The sequence below is a fragment of the Mchenga conophoros genome, linkage group LG11 (genome assembly GCF_057382185.1).
Source record: "Mchenga conophoros isolate Kocher_MC1m ecotype Shallow Benthic linkage group LG11, M_conophoros_male_GT1.1, whole genome shotgun sequence".
Taxonomy (NCBI): domain Eukaryota; kingdom Metazoa; phylum Chordata; class Actinopteri; order Cichliformes; family Cichlidae; genus Mchenga; species Mchenga conophoros.
The window spans coordinates 36,039,425-36,056,488 of record NC_140536.1 but is presented as its reverse complement, the minus strand read 5'-3'; the positions used below and the strand labels follow the sequence as shown (position 1 = coordinate 36,056,488).

Below are 17,064 nucleotides of genomic sequence, written 5' to 3'. Positions count from 1 at the left end.
TCAAGTTTATTTCAAATGTTTGAAGTTCAAGTTTGCCATGTTTGCTGAAAATATTTCTTTAACTCTTGACATGAACTGAACATAAACTTGTGGCTCCTCTCATGTCACTGCTACCTTTTCTGCAGGTGTTACCTTATACATCATATTTTTTATGCTCACCTTTCTCACAACCGAGAGCATAAAGAGGAGGTGCTATTGGTAACAGGTTTGGCCAGCTCTTGGTTTCCTCTTTCCAGTGTACCGCTTACTCGATCAGACTTGTTTGCTTTTCAAACGGAGGTGTTTAAGTTTTTGTTCTTCACTAACAGGTAAGTCTTTCATGTTTGATTCAGCTTGTAATTCAGACTAATTAAGAGTTGTGTATTTATGTAAAAAATGTGGTTTAATCTAATCGTTGTTCATTTATCTCCATGTTGTAAGTTTTAACAACATCAGAAAACACATCAAGTTGAAACTGATTTTATGATTTCTGGAAGACAAAAATACAACTTATACAGTAAGAAGTCTAATAATAAATATAAAATATAGTACATATATTTATTGATTGGTACAGGGGTTTCGGGTTATGGGTGGAAAACAACACAAAAACATGACTTCCTTGTTCCTTGAACAAGAGCGTGCAGTAAATAAAGCTGGGGCATGGTGCTGACATCACTATGTGCTGCACATTTATCTGCTAAAACTGTGGATTTAACTACATTTCTGGAGTTTTTGAAATGTGTTGCATTAAATAGAAAAGGTTTCTTTTATTTAGCTTTGTTGATATAAATGTGGCAACGATTATTGAGAAAGAGATTTTTCATGTAACAACTGAGGGAGGAAGTAGAAACAATTCAGCAGAAATGAAAGATTAAAAAATTTATAATAACAACTTTTTGTCATGTGAGGCAGAGGCAGGCAGGAAGGGGATGCAAACACAGGACTCTAGTTTTAGTTCTAGAAAACTAGAACTAAAACTCCAAACCAGAAACACAGGGAGACTTACACACATGAGGAGGTACAACAGGACAAAAGGCAAAGGAACACACAGGGTTTAAATATACAAGGGAATAATGAGGGAATGGGATGTAGGAGGGAAACACAGCTGGGATTAATTAGACATAACAAGACAAGGGGAAGAAAAATTAGACACACTGACATTGGACATGGGACTGTCAAAGTAAAACAGGAAATAACACAAACATCGAACCAGGAAAATAAGACACAACAGAAGGAACACAAGGGAGGCACAGAGACAAAACCTAAAGGAAATCACAGCAGTGCTAAAGAAAAACTAAGGAACAGAAAATACAAAAAAACAAATCATGAAAAACCCAGAACATTGAATAAACAAAAACCGAAACATGGAGTCACCCTACTACAGACCATCACACTTTTATTATGAATATAATTGTTATTATTATTATGCCAGAAATTATCTATAGAGACCAAAGTCATTTTTGTAGCACACGACAAACTTTTTTCTGCTGTGAAGTGAAAATTTTAACATAGAAGTTTATGACACGTGACCTGCTGTTGTAGCTGACACAGTAAAGGGACTGGGTACATCACTGCGGGATTCCATTTTCAGCACCTGGAGGTTGCCTTTCCATGTAAAACATTCTTGTAAACTAGTATCAGCACAGTGTTATCCATATGAAGAACCCGTGTCACCTGTTAAAGCCAACTTGAGAGCGTGCAGTGATGTGACAGTGTCCCAGCATCAAGTCGGTTTAATTAATTAAAAGATTACTTTTAAAATTCTTTTTAAAGCTCCTTTGGTGGAAAGTGAAGGGAAGTGAGGTGTGTGGGTTTAATTGTTTTTCCACTAAGACTTTAATCTGATTCTTATTTCAGTTTTTTCTTGTCTCTCAGTCTCCAGGATCTCAAGACAGGATGTCAGTGACTGTGTCCAAGGCTGATGGGGTCACTGTGTTCACTGAATTCACTCTGACCCTTGACCCCCAAAGTCCTTGGCCTCCTCTGCGTCAGATCTTCAAGAACCTTTGCTACATTCCAGTGTGCTGCACTGTGTCTCAGCACCTGAGAAGTCTCAACAGAGCTTCTCAGACAGTGCTGGGGGTGAGCTACAACCATCTACACATCACATTTTATATTATGCCTATTTTTTAATTTGTAGTTTTTTCTTAAAGTGCACAATGTTCACTGTTCATACTGTACTTCATTTTTCACAGACGCTGCAGATAATGATCGGGCTGCTCAACATTGGATTTGGACTTATACTCTATAACGCTTGGACCTCCCTTTACATACACTACTTAGGCTTTCCATTTTGGTTGGGTGCATTGGTAAGGAAATAATGATGGAATGAATGAATATATATATATATATATACATTAGGGGTGCAACGATACACAAAATTCACGGTTCGGTTCGGTTCGATACTTTGGTGTCACAGTTCGATATTTTTTCGATACAAAAAAAATGTTCATGCCTTTTTAATTTGTCATTTATTAAAATTATAAATATATATTTTAACTCAAAAGTACAGTTTTTAAATTTAACCCTAACCCTTGTGCGTGTTTTTTATTTTGACAGCGAATACGCACCTGCGGACCACTTATGTGCAGTCCTGTTTATTTATCTGATCATATTGCAGCCACAGAAATTCTTTTGTCCATGAAACCATAAAGCTGCACTTTATTTTTGCCTTATAGTCTGATTTGTCATAACTTCTCTGTTTTGTGGTAAGCTTTTCTTTGGCTGTCACTTCTTCACCCTGACCTCTCTTATTTGGCTCAGCAGAACTAAAATATATATCTGTCTGTGAAGGTTCTCAGTCATCCAGGTCATAGTCAAATATATATCCTGCTGCTTTTAAACACGCACTCACATAAGCTCAGCGATTCTCTGCGCGATCAACCTCTCACATGTTTAAGCTTGCTGCGGGAGATTTCACTTGTCATGTTTGCATAGTAAGCTAACAATTAATAAGATGATGTCAGAGGAATTGGTGCACAAATTATCATCACTCACAGATCAGTGCTGTCGCTCTCTATACACAGTTCGCGCCATTGCAAAGTGAAAGCAAAAAAACAAGCGCAAATTCAAACGCGACTTCAATATGTCACATATTGACAGTGGCTCACCGATGCCAATGACATAATTACCCAGCTACATTTCCGAAAGAATGCAAAAGCATTGACATATATTTTTCCTTCCTACAATAGCCCGACGGGCAGGGAAGAGATAGATTTTGGTAGCCCGACTGAAAAAATCGCTAGCTTCGGGACGTCGGGCTAGCGATATTGCAAGCCCTGTATCTGATTGAGGAATCACTCATCTTTGGAAAAGAGAGTTTATTACAGAGAAATGTCTCTTTCCAAAATAAAAGCTATACTATCCGCTTCTTCTGGGCTATATTCTCAGCAGCATATTAAACAGCTGTCTAAATGACTCGGCTAAAGTTAGTAGCATGCTTGCTTGTTTTTTTTCTGCTTCCACTTGTCTTTGCACTAGGATGATGTCGGCGTAAATGTGCAGTCATATTCGTTGTGTTCCCACTAGTGCTGTCAGGTTAATCTCGTTGAAATGACCTTAACGCCACAACACGGCAAATCTCCGTTAACGAGCTACCGCCGATCGCCCCGTGCATGGGGCTAGACGGCCAACACGTTAACGAGCTAACTGCGCTAACACACTAGTTCTCACCCATGTAATTCAGCATTGCATGGCACATCCAACATACTGTTTTACTTTAGTCCATGACTCGCTTACCTTCAGGGTCATACGTCACATGAAAACCAAAATAATTCCAAACGCCAGATCTGAATGAGGGTGGGGGAGGTCCATGTTGTAAGGAGAGCTTAACTTCTGTCTCGCTAGCTTGCCCTGCGCTCTTCCTTCTGACGATGCTGTCTGTGTTGAGCGCTCAGTGAATCTGCGTTCGACTACTCCGCCTAGGCTGCACTGTCGACCCTAGGCGGAGTAGTCGAACGCAGATTCACTGAGCGCTCAACACAGACAGCATCGTCAGAAGGAAAGTTGATAAAATAAATTACAAATTTTGTATTGTTCGATACATATGCGTACCGAACCGAAAGCACTGTATCGAGCGGTTCAATATCGATACGAATATCGTTGCACCCCTAATATATATATATATATATATATATATATATATTAGGGGTGCAACGATATTGAACCGTATATATATATGTGCATACATACATTGTCTAATAAGCAGCACAGTGGTTGTTATTGTTGCCTGATAGCAACAAGGTTCTGGACTGGGTGTCAGTTGTGTGCGAGTTATTTCTGGGTGATCCGGTTTCCTCCACAGCCCAAAGATGTGTTTCATGTTAACTTGTAATTCTAAATTGTCCTTAGGAGTGGAAATGAGAGTGTGTGGTTGTCTGTTTGTCATAAATGGGTGACCTGTGTTGCTCCCTTGTTAGTGAGATTTGGTTACGAAAAAAAGATGACCAGATTTGTTTTTCCATTTCACATCAGGTCATACTGGATACACAAGATGAGAAATGAAATGCCAACAAAGGGCCATGTAAACCAAACCTGTCACAGTAATGGAATAGGAATCAACTGAGTAATCTTTACGAGAAGATCATTTTGGGGGTCAAACATATCTTTCCTAAATATGTGACAGAAAGCTTAATTGCCAAGTTTTGTCCAAGATCTATCTAAGTGTGATGACACCAGTGCACATTTACACGCACCAGTTCATAGTGGCTCAAGAGTTGGGAGTTCGCCTTGTAATCGGAAGGTTGCCGGTTCGAGCCCCGGCTTGGACAGTCTCGGTCGTTGTGTCCTTGGGCAAGACACTTCACCCGTTGTCTACGGGTGGTGGTCAGAGGGCCCGGTGGCGCCAGTGTCCGGCAGCCTCGCCTCTGTCAGTGCGCCCCAGGGTGGCTGTGGCTACAATGTAGCTGCCATCACCAGTGTGTGAATGTGTGTGTGAATGGGTGGATGACTGGTTGTGTAAAGCGCTTTAGGGTCCTCAGGGACTAGTAAGGCACTATACAAATACAGGTCATTTACCATAGTTTTGCTAGGTTACATAAAAATTGGTTATAGTTCAAAATACCAGTTTACACAAACAAACCATACAATTTGTTTTTGTAAACAAACAAATTATATAGTCTTTCCAACCTCCTTAAACTGTACAATTGTTCTCTCATGGCGAAAAGTTTATTTACAACATATCCTGAGGGGATAAAATGTCCATAAAGACCCCTCTGTTTTCTCTGTTGCACTCAGTAAAAAGATGGATGTGAACTTTATTTATGTATTTATTTATTTTGTCTTTTGTCTAGTTCATCATCTTCGGTATTATGTGCATTTTGTCTGAGAAGTATCCAAGTCCATGTTTGGTGAGTATTTCAGCTGTAAAACATTTTCATATGATCTCTAAAGGACTTTTTGTTGTCATGTCTTATTCTTATTTGCATTCATGATAAATATATTAAACATGTACAGTATGTCCTACAGCATACACACACTTACATAAATACTGGAGGGAAGTTTGCGGAGAGAGGACTTAACACCCCTCTAGTCTACATATAATTGCTAAATTATTTTTAGCAAATAAAATACTTTGATAAAAATGATTTCCCACTCCTGACCCCACCTCCAACTTTTCGCACTGCATCTTGAAACAGTTTATATTACAAACAACAATCAGGATGTTACATCCTCATCATGGAAAGATTGTCCACTGGCCTGTAGGTGTGAATAGACTGCAGAGTCCTGGCCTGATGAGGTAGCTCTTCTGTGTGGTGCCATCCATTTCTCCAAAGGTTGTTTGGTTTCCCTGATTCCCCAATTTTTGGCGGAGCATGTTCAGGGTTTTAAAAGCCACAGAGACGCGGTGTTTAGAAAAAATGAGTCTTAATTGTTCCGATGCTCATGACACATACAGGAACACAAAGGGTTTTCACTTAGGCAGCACTTGTCCTTCCCTCCTGGATCAGTTGGAGCTTTCTTTAGGAGCCTTCCCAGCTTTGACAAATTGTTATGACCCGGCTCTGCTAGGCGACAGCGGATGTAACATAAATGAGCCCAGAGACCAGGAGGTTAGATAAAAAGAAACACACGAGGTTTATTAACACAACTGAAAACCGTTAGTGAGAGGCACAGAAAAGAAGACCAGACACCAGCGAAGGAGGATAAGAAGGACAGACGCAACAACATTGTCATTCCCTATGTAGCCGGTGTATCAGAAAAACTCAGGAGAGTTTTCTCCAAGCATGACATCCCAGTGTATTTCAGACCCAGCAACACGCTCAGACAGAAACTGGTTCACCCGAAAGACAAAACGCCAAAACACAAACTTAACAACGTGGTGTATGCTGTACAGTGCAGCGAGGAATGCTCAGACCTCTACATTGGAGAGACCAAACAGCCACTTCACAAGCGCATGGCACAACACAGAAGAGCCACCTCCACAGGACAAGACTCAGCAGTCCATCTGCATCTTAAGGATAAAGGTCACTCTTTCGAGGATGCCAATGTTCACATTTTGGACAGAGAGGACAGATGGTTTGAAAGAGGAGTGAAAGAAGCCATCTATGTCCACTGTGAGCGACCATCTTTGAACAGAGGCGGGGTTTACGACACCAACTCTCTGCCATCTATAATCCAGTTTTGAGATCCCTTCCCAGACGCCTTAACGCCCACTCACATCCTGGGCCATCTGACCTCAGGAATTCGCATGACAAGGTGGGGCCAGGTTTCACAATGAACACACCCGAAACTCTGGCTGATTGGGACCCACACCCAGTTTCACACCTTGGCTCAGGTGATTAGAGGATCATCAGGGGGTCCTTTTGTCCCTCTGTGGGGGTCACTCCCACTAGGTTTATATCTGGGACTCTCCACCATTTGACCTTAGAACTGAAGAAGCTTCTCGGATGAGAGGTGAAACGTCTTCAAGCAACTTAAAGAAGTCCAGACGCTTTTCTTTGCAAGCTCCTTTGACCCGTTAGTGAAACAGCTCACTAGGCAATAGAGGGATTTTAGACAAACATAACAAACAACTCAAGTAACACTACTAACACCAGTAGAACACTATTCATCTAAACATCTCACGGGAGGCAACTCAAAACAAAGGCTCAAATGAAGGCAAAAGGAGGGACAATCTACAACAGCACTGGCTTTCATTGGCAAGGGCCAGGATTTTCTGTCGGTACACAGAGGGCACGACAATCTGCACCTGGTGGAGACCACTGAAGCAGTAGAACATCATGTTCTACAAAATAGGCTTGTTGCTCTTTTTGCAAGTAACACTACTAGCACCAGTAGAACACTATTCATCTAAACATCTCACTGGAGGCAACTCAAAACAAAGGCTCAAATGGAGGCAGGAGGCAAAAGGCAAAAGGCGAGACAATCTTCACAGTCTGTTCGAGTCAACAAGTCCCTCTTCGAATGAAGAATCCTCAGCCTTTTATATTCTCAGGTAATTGCAGGCAGCTGTGTCATAATTGCAAGCAGCTGTGTCATTGGTCTGTCGTACTCAAGGCTCCTGCAGCAGCCAATGGTGTGAGTGGTCTGACACGCTCTGATCTGCATGAAGTTGGGGCGAGCATAGGTCCGGGCCAGCCAATCCCCCGTGAGTCCTGGAGCACTTTGATTTCCATAGAGGAAGGCGGGGCCACCTGAGGCCAGAGGCCGTAACACCCCTCCCCTTAAAATACCAACTATGTTGGGCAGAAGCAGACATTACAGAGTGTGAACAACAACAAAGAACAAACACAGTAAAACATGTTTACAAGCGGGACAGACCATCAGCTAAAACATTTTCAGACCCCTTTTTATGGTGAATACTTAAGTTGTATTCCTGCAACAACAGAGCCCAGCGCATAAGGCGCTGGTTATGATTAAACATGCGAGCAAGGAACACGAGTGGGTTGTGGTCGGTGTACACAACAAGAGGTAACATACTGGATCCCAGGTATACGTGAAAGTGCTGAAGAGCCAACAACAAAGCCAGGGTCTCCTTTTCAATGGTGGAGTAGTTTAACTGATTTTTTATTGAACTTGCGGGAAAAGTAACAAACGGGGTGGTTTAATCCCTGCAAGTCTTCTTGCAACAGCACTGCCCCAGCCCCAACAGCACTGGCATCAACCTCAAGTTTGAATGGTCGCGTCAAATCAGGTGCAGCTAACACAAGGGTGTGGCAGAGGAGGGCTTTTGCACTCTCAAAAGCATCTTGACATTCACTTGACCATATAAACTCAACCTTTGGGCTGAGTAGGTCAGTCAATGGCTTCACTACAGTGAGAAATTTTTACAAAAGTTTCTGTAGTAGCCCACCATCCCCAGAAACCTACGCAACTCACGCCTAAGTACGTCACTGTAGCTTTGGCAAACTCACACTTAGCTAAGTTGAGAGTTAGAGTAGCTTGAGCCAAACGGTGAAATACCTGGTGTAACGTTTCCAAATGATCTTGCCATGTTTCAGTGTAAACTACTAGATCATCTAGGTATCAGAATCAGAATCAGAATCAGAATACTTTATTGATCCCTGGGGGAAATTATTTTTTGTTACAGTGCTCCATTTTAAACCAACATTAAGACAAGACAGACAATACGCTAACTAAGAATAGTACAATATATACATATATATATACATACATACATACATAAGTCACTCATAAATAAATAGTTGGAAAAGAAACATGTGTAGCTGTAGCAGCAAACAGTGTGTTAAGTGGATGCGTTGTACAGGGAGATGGCCACAGGCAGGAATGATTTCCTGTGTCGTTCAGTGGTGCTTTTCGGTAATCTCAGTCTCTCACTGAACAAGCTCCTGTGACTGACCAGCATGTCATGGAGTGGGTGGGAGGTGTTATCCAACATTGTCTTTATCTTGGACAGCATCCGCCTCTCCGACACCACCTTGAGGGAGTCCAGCTCCATCCCCACAACATTGCTGGCCTTACGGATCAGTTTATTAAGTCTGTTGGCATCTGCGACCCTCAGCCTGCTCCCCCAGCATGCAACAGCATAGAGGATCGCACTGGCCACCACAGACTCATAGAAAATCCTCAGCATTTTCTGGCAGATGTTGAAGGACCTCAGTCGCCTCAAAAAATAGAGACGACTCTGGCCCTTCCTGTAAAGTGCTGTGGTGTTTTTAGCCCAGTCCAGTTTATTGTCAATGTGTACTCCAAGGTATTTATAGTCCTCCACAATGTCAACACTGACCCCCTGGATTGAAACAGGGGTCAAGTGTTTCCTGGTCTTCCTGAAGTCCACGATCAGTTCCTTGGTCTTTGCCACGTTGAGCTGCAGATGATTCTGCTCACACCACGTGACAAAGGAGTCGACCACAGCCCGGTACTCTGTCTCATCATCCCTGCTGATGCATCCAACCATCCACTGCAGTTGGACAGGCCATGGAGGACTTTATTTACTAGCCTCTGGAAGGTGGCAGGAGCGTTAAACATGCCGAAAGCCATGACTGTGTATTGTAGAAAATCATCAGGTGTAACAAAGGTAGAGATGTTAGAGGCACGTTCAGTTAAAGGGACCTGCCAGTAACCTTTAAGAAGATCTAATTTCGTGACATACTGAGCAGTCACAATACTGTCCACACAATCCTCAACTCTTGGGAGAGGATGTGAGTTAGCCACAGTCACAGAGTTCACCTTCCGGAAGTCTGTAATAAAGCGGGGCGAGCCATCTGGCTTAGATTCCACTATACAAGGCGAGCTCCAGGGGCTTTGACTGGGCTTCGCTAAGCCATGTTGCAGCAGATAGTCAGCCTCCTGTTTCATGAGCAAGCGCTTATGGGGGCTGGCTCGATAAGGATGCTGCTTAATAGGTTTAGCTCCCTGGACATCAATGTCATGCTCTTGCACCGTAGTGCAAGTTGGCACATCCCCGAATAAACAGGTGTATTCCCTAATCAAGGCAGTTATGTCTTCTTGCTGCTCCGAAGACAGATGCTCAAGCCAACTCGGCAATGCATTCAGCATTTCTGAGTTAGACAGACGGGGTCTAGAACAGGTGGGATAACTTATGTTTAAACCATCAACCTCGTCCACCCCTCCTTCCTCTAGGTGGCTTGAGGCTACAATAGGAGCACAGAACCCAGCAGGCTCTGGCGTTGACCGAGGATGGTACAGTTTCAACATGTTTATGTGACAGACGCGTGTTTTGCGTCTGCGGTCGGGAGTGCAAATTACATAATCTGTCTCCCCTCTCCATTCACAAACTTTAAAGGGGCCGCTATACCTAGCAGACAAGGCTGAGCCTGGAACAGGCAAGAGCACAAGAACTTGGTCACCCACCTGAAAGGTTCTTTTAACAGAAGCCTTATCATAATGGCGTTTCATCTTTCCCTGTGAAACGGCAAGGTGCTGTTTAGCCAGAGCGTTGGCTTGATTCAAACGCTCACAGAAGTGCTTTACATAACTGCTGACATTTACTTCGAAAACTCCATGTGGGCTCAAAAATGCCTCTTTCAGAGCTTTGAGGGGTCCCCGTGGCCTATGGCCAAATACCAGTTCAGAAGGACTAAAACCAAGTGACTCCTGCACAGCGTCACGGGCAGCAAATAACACAAATGGAACACCCTCATCCCAGCTCTTTTCAGACTTCAGGCAGTATTGGCGTAGCATCGTCTTTAAGGTCTGGTGCCACCGCTCTAATGCACCTTGCGATTCAGGATGATAAGCAGAGGACACGACATGCTTGACACCTAGAGTGCTAGCCACTTGTTTGAACAACTTAGATTGAAAGTTTGAGCCCTGGTCAGTCTGTATGACCTTTGGCAAGCCAAACACTGAAAAGAATGTTGTCAACGCCTTAACAACAGATTTTGCTGTAACCTTATGTAACGGGACAGCCTCGGGGAAACGGGTAGCTGCACACACGATCGTGAGAAGGTATTGCTTTCCTGATTTTGTTCTAGGTAGTGGACCCACACAGTCTACTATGACATGGTCAAATGGCTGATCCACTACAGGAATGGGACACAACGGAGCCGGGGGTATGACCTGATTAGGTTTACCTGCAATCTGACATACATGGCAACTGTTGCAAAATTTAGAAACATCATGCTTCATACCAGGCCAAAAGAAATGTTTTAATAGTAGCTGGTATGTTTTCGTGATGCCCAAGTGTCCCGACCACTGGCTTTCATTGGCAAGGGCCAGGATTTTCTGTCGGTACACAGAGGGCACGACAATCTGCACCTGGTGGAGACCACTGAAGCAGTAGAACATCATGTTCTACAAAATAGGCTTGTTGCTCTTTTTGCAAGTAACACTACTAGCACCAGTAGAACACTATTCATCTAAACATCTCACTGGAGGCAACTCAAAACAAAGGCTCAAATGGAGGCAGGAGGCAAAAGGCAAAAGGCGAGACAATCTTCACAGTCTGTTCGAGTCAACAAGTCCCTCTTCGAATGAAGCATCCTCAGCCTTTTATATTCTCAGGTAATTGCAGGCAGCTGTGTCATAATTGCAAGCAGCTGTGTCATTGGTCTGTCGTACTCAAGGCTCCTGCAGCAGCCAATGGTGTGAGTGGTCTGACACGCTCTGATCTGCATGAAGTTGGGGCGAGCATAGGTCTAGGCCAGCCAATCCCCCGTGAGTCCTGGAGCACTTTGATTTCCATAGAGGAAGGCCAGAGGCCGTAACACAAATGTCCAGCTGGGATAACCACATTTACTCAGGGCCTTCTTGAGGTGATGTTCTTCTGCTTCCCTGACCACTTTGTCTGTGGGGATGGTGTTCATTCTGTGTTGTAGCGCACTGGTAACACCCAGATTGTGCTCCACTGGATGGTGAGAGTCAAACCTTAAATACTGATCTGTATGCGTGGTTTTACGGTACACATCAATATTTAAATGTCTCTCGTTACTGATGGAAATCTTACAGTCTAAGAAGTCTAACCTGCAACTTTTCATATTCAATGGTACTCATGGCCACTGATCAATGGTCTTTGATCAGTAGTTGTAGATCAGAGGTCGTGACAATTTGCATACTAATGGTCAAGAAACTGACCTCACAGCCCATTGTTCATCAGTGGTGCTAGTTTCAGTAAGTATGCAAATGAGACTGAAGAGGATGGATGAGTGACCAAACGTTTCTCCCACTGAACCAGCTTTCTGGGATTTCCTTACCTGGATGATTGAGCATTCATGAAGACAACAGTCACAATAGATTTCCTGAGAGATTACACTGAATAGGGGATGTGATCCAGAACTCGTTCTGTTTCTATATTTCATTATGTCAAGAAGAATAAAGGAAGAGGAAAATGAAAAAGAGGCAGATTAGCTGGCTAAGGTTAAAAAACTGCTGCCTAAGTTTAAACGTAACTTCTGTACAATTATAATTCACGTCGAAGAAGCTCTCATTTTTTAGAAATCTGGCCAAATTAGTGAACCCCCCTCCACAAATGTGATTATCTAGACTTGGGACCAGGAAGCAGAGTTGCAGTTTTATTATGTGTCTCTGCAGCTTCTCTCCTCCTGTCACCCCCCTTAAAAAGAAAAATCCCATCCTCTGAGAGACTGTGTCAGCTGCCAGACAAAAAAAAAAGAACAAACAATCCAAAAACATTTAAAAAAAATCACAAAGAATAACAGCAAAGTCCACAACTATCCACAACTGCACCAAAGCGTTTTGAAAGCGCTCTCGAAATCGCATATATTTCCAAACAGAGCTGTCCCATTGCAGTGTGGATGTTTGAAAACGCAGACTTTCTAAAACGATGATGCATTTTAGTCATGTGATGCAGTCATGTGACCAATTAAACAAAGATAGCGGAGTGCATTATTCAGCAGCTGTTTTGATTTGTCTCAATTTTGACAGCCCTAAAAAAAGATTAACATCAGTTTGTACGTGCTCCAGATAGCTTTTATTCAAATTCTTTAATTTGCGCAAATTCACTCGCTTTTGCGCAGGACTGGAGCGTAAGCGTTTTGGGCCGTTTCAATGTGGACGCACAATTCTGTGAAAATGACTGAAAGCGCTAGTGTGGACGTGGAGAGTTTTCAGATGAAAACGCCATTTTCAAATCTATCCGGGCTAGTGTGGATGTAGCCTAAGGGGAGACAATGCTAGGGACACAGACATGAGACAAGGGACCGTCAAAGTAAAAAGACATGAACACAAGGGAGCACAGTGAACACCTAAACACTGGAAGAAAATAACAAAAAATCAGAAAACTAAAAATTGATAAACACAAAACATAAACATGGACTCACCAGATTCCGGACCATGACATCTACGACAGAGATTCCAAATCTGAAGAATCATCAGAATCAGATACTTCATTAATCTGAAGTGAAGAATAACATTAACAAACCAAAAACAGAAACCCTAAACCCAAATTCACAACCATCATATCCTAAAGCAGCAACTAGACAGAAACCAACATTTAGATTAATGAGGAATCCAGACATGACTACGTAAACATGTGTACTCACAGAGGCTATGATACTTTAGTCTAAGAATGCACTAAGTGTCATTTATGGTTTGGATATTTTCTTGTACATTAACTGGTCATTTTTGTTTTTCAGGTCATCCTTACTGTGATTCTGAATCTGACTGGAGGTGCTTTAACCATGACAGGCAGTGCACTGTACGGCGTTTATTTAGAAGACATTGGCTTTCGTTGGAACTATGATTGCTACAATGGCTACAATGGCTACAATGGCTACAATGATTACGGGTATGGAAGGAAAACAATAAGGCCTCCATCTTTAGACGAAAAACTCCTTCAGGAGAAATGCTTGGAGGGCCAAGCAGTGCTGGTGGTAAGTTAGGGAAAGCAGAAAGAAAAATGGCACATATACACTATATGATACTATCTTATATACTGCAGTATATATCATTTTGAGACTTTAGATGAAGCACTGTTGTTTGTATCCCATCAGATGCTCCTGAGAAGCATCAGTGCTGTGATGATCACCTTGTCTGTTCTGGAGCTCTGTGTTGTGATAAGCTCTGCTGTCCTGGGAATCGAGGCTCTGAGTAACAAAGAAAAAGGACAAAACAAGGTAGATAATGGACAACACAATGGTTCAAGCACATTCTGATAAACATGTTAAATAGTAGAAGATGTTGGCTGAACACATGAAGTGTTCTTGCAGGAATTCTGTTTGTTTTGTCTGAATATCAGTGAAACCAGGTAACAGTGAGTCTGTGCAGTGTTCTCATGCTCTCTACCAGTTTGAGTGAGTCAGTTAAAGTTTATATCTGATGTACAGACAGAGAGCAGGATGACAACATAAAACAAAACAACAGCCCATCATGACTTTAAGGCATGAAGCTCAGTCAGTCCCACGTCTGGCTCCCACATGGACCGGCCCAGGACAGCAAGTCCAGAGTTCAGGCTGCAGATTTTAGGGAGAGACTGTGTGAATCAGAGCTTGGTGGTGGAACTGCTGCAGAGAGAGAGAGAGATCCATGAGGAAGAAGAGCTGTTGGGACTAATAAAAAGATAGACCAGAGGAAGTTTGAACAGCTGTGCCCAACTTTCTGTTAGTGTGGACAACAACAGCTTACCAAAATTTGTTTTAATAAGATCCATCCATCCATCCATCTTCATCCGCTTTATCCGAGGCCGTGTCGCGGGGGCTGCAGCCTAAGCAGAGAGACCCAGATCTCCCTCTCCCCAGCCACCTCCTCCACCCAGCCACCTCCTCCAGCTTATCCGGGGGAACACCAAGGCGTTACAAGGCCAGCTGAGAGATATAATCTATCCAGCATTTCCTGGGTCTGCCCCGGGGCCTCCTCCCGGTGGGACATGCCTGAAACACCTCACCCAGGAGGCACCCAGGAGGCATCCTTGTCAGATGCCCGAACCACCTCAGCTGGCTCCTTTCGATGTGGAGCAGCAGCGGCTCTACTCTGAGCCCCTCCTGGATGGCCGAACGTCTCACCCTATCTCTAAGGGAGAGGCCAGCCACCCTTCGGAGGAAGCTCATTTCTGCCGCTTGTATCCGCGATCTCGTTCTTTCGGTCACTGCCCACAGCTCGTGGCCATAGGTGAGGGTAGGGACATAGATCGACTGGTAAATTGAGAGCTTCGCTTTTACACTCAGCTCCCTCTTCACCACGACGGACCGGTGCAGCATCCGCATCACTGCAGCCGCAGCCCCAATCCGTCTGTCGATCTCCGGCTCCCTTCTCCCATCACTCGCGAACAAGACCCGAGATACTTGAACTCCTCCATTTGGGGCAGGAACTCATCCCCGACCTGGAGTGGGCACTCCACCCTTTCCCGGCTGAGAACCATAGCCTCAGATTTGGAGGTGCTGCTCCTCATTCCCGCTGCTTCACACTTGGCTGCGAAGCGTTCCAGTGCAAGCTGGAGGCCCTCACCCGATGAAGCCAACAGAACCACATCATCCGCAAAAATCAGAGATGAGTGAAAGCCCTCCGCCACTTGGCTGCGCCTAGAAATCCTGTCCATAAAAATTATGAACAGAACTGTTTACAAAGGGCAGCCCTGGCGGAGCCCATCACCCACCGGGAACGAGTCCGACTTATTGCCGGCAATGCGAACCAAGCTCTTGCAACGGTTGTATAGGGATCGAATGGCCCGTAACAATGGGCCAGACACCCCATACTCCCGCAACACCTCCCACAGGACACCCCGAGGGACATGGTCGAATGCCTTCTCCAAGTCCACAAAACACATGTAGACTGGTTGGGCAAACTCCCATGCACCCTCAAGTATCCTCGAGAGGATAAAGAGCTGGTCCAGTGTTCCGCGACCAGGACGAAAACCGCATTGTTCCTCTTGTATCTGAGGTTCGACTAGCGGACGAACTCTCCTTTCCAGCACCCTGGCATAGACTTTCCCAGGGAGGCTGAGGAGCGTGATCCCCCTGTAGTTGGAACACACTCTCCGGTCTCCCTTCTTAAAGATGGGGACCATCACCCCGGTCTGCCAGTCCAGGGGTACTGCCCCTGATCTCCACACAACATTGTAGAGGCGTGTCAACCAGGACAGCCCTACAACGTCCAGAGCCTTCAGGAACTCGGGGCGGACCTCATCAACACCAGGGGCTCTGCCACCAAGGAGCTGTTTAACTGCCTCAGTGACCTCGCCCCCGGAGAGTGGCGGGTCATTCCCCTCATCCCCAGACTCTGCTCCCTCCTCGGAAGCTGTGTCAGTGGGATTAAAGAGGTCCTCGAAGTATTCCTTCCACCGCCTGACAATTTTCTCAGTCGACGTCAGCAGCGCTCTGCCAGCACTATACACAGTGCAGGTAGAGCACCGCTTTCCCCTCCTGAGACGCCTGACGGTTTGCCAGAATCTCTTCGAGGCAGTCCGAAAGTCTTTTTCCATGGCCTCTCCGAACTCCTCCAACACCCGAGTTTTTGCTTCAGCCACTGCCCGATCCGCATTCCGCTTCGCCTGTCGATACCTGTCGGCTGACTCCGGAGCTATTGTTTTAATAACAATAAAATAAATTGTAATTGCACTTTATTTTTAATGTCACCTTAAATGTTGATTCCTTTGTGTATTCCTGCATGAAAATGTCATCAAAGTGTGCACAGTCGTGTTTGTGACTGGAGGGAGTTTACACTTCACAAATATTATTTTTCTCTTTTAGAGCACTGACGACCCAGAGCTCTACAAACCTATGCTGGAGGAAGTCACTGTACAGCCTGTGGCATTAACAGCCTGACTCTGTTCACGAAATATCAGCGATTTACACACATTCTTACTAATAACTTACTGATAATATACGAATTATTACTGTGTTTTGATGTAGTGATGTATATCTTATGTTTAGTTAGATCCCAGCACCTGCGTATGTAAAAAATAATTGTTACAAGTCTTTTCTTTTCTTTCTTTTTTTACAGAAGTGTTTAAACAGGGAATGTCAGGTGGAGGTTGTTACTTTTAAATGAGGTTTGAAATTTTAAGAAACTCAAATTTTTACTTTTCTCAGCCTGTGCTGTAAAGGATTTCTTGGTATGTTCAATAAAACATGAAAAGTTCAGCTGTTGTGCGTTTTTTTTTTAAAATTCAGATTGTTTGCCTGTAATCGTGAATCAGATCGAGACCAAAACACATTCTCATTGCATTTGGAAGAAAAACAATAAAAGGTGAATCAAATAGACCATTAC

General features: G+C 43.9%; 1 protein-coding gene across 1 annotated transcript; it reads left to right on the top strand.

Moving 5' to 3' along the window:
- Window positions 1–239: 239 nt before the first annotated feature.
- LOC146564900 (uncharacterized) lies at window positions 240–16,931 on the top strand. Its single transcript, XM_085292691.1, has 7 exons — window positions 240–308; window positions 1,855–2,061; window positions 2,175–2,288; window positions 5,271–5,327; window positions 13,497–13,733; window positions 13,854–13,976; window positions 16,545–16,931. The coding sequence occupies exons 2-7, from the start codon at window positions 1,876–1,878 to the stop codon at window positions 16,617–16,619; spliced, it is 792 nt and encodes a 263-aa protein (XP_085148817.1). The 5' UTR covers window positions 240–308; window positions 1,855–1,875; the 3' UTR covers window positions 16,620–16,931.
- Window positions 16,932–17,064: the final 133 nt, after the last annotated feature.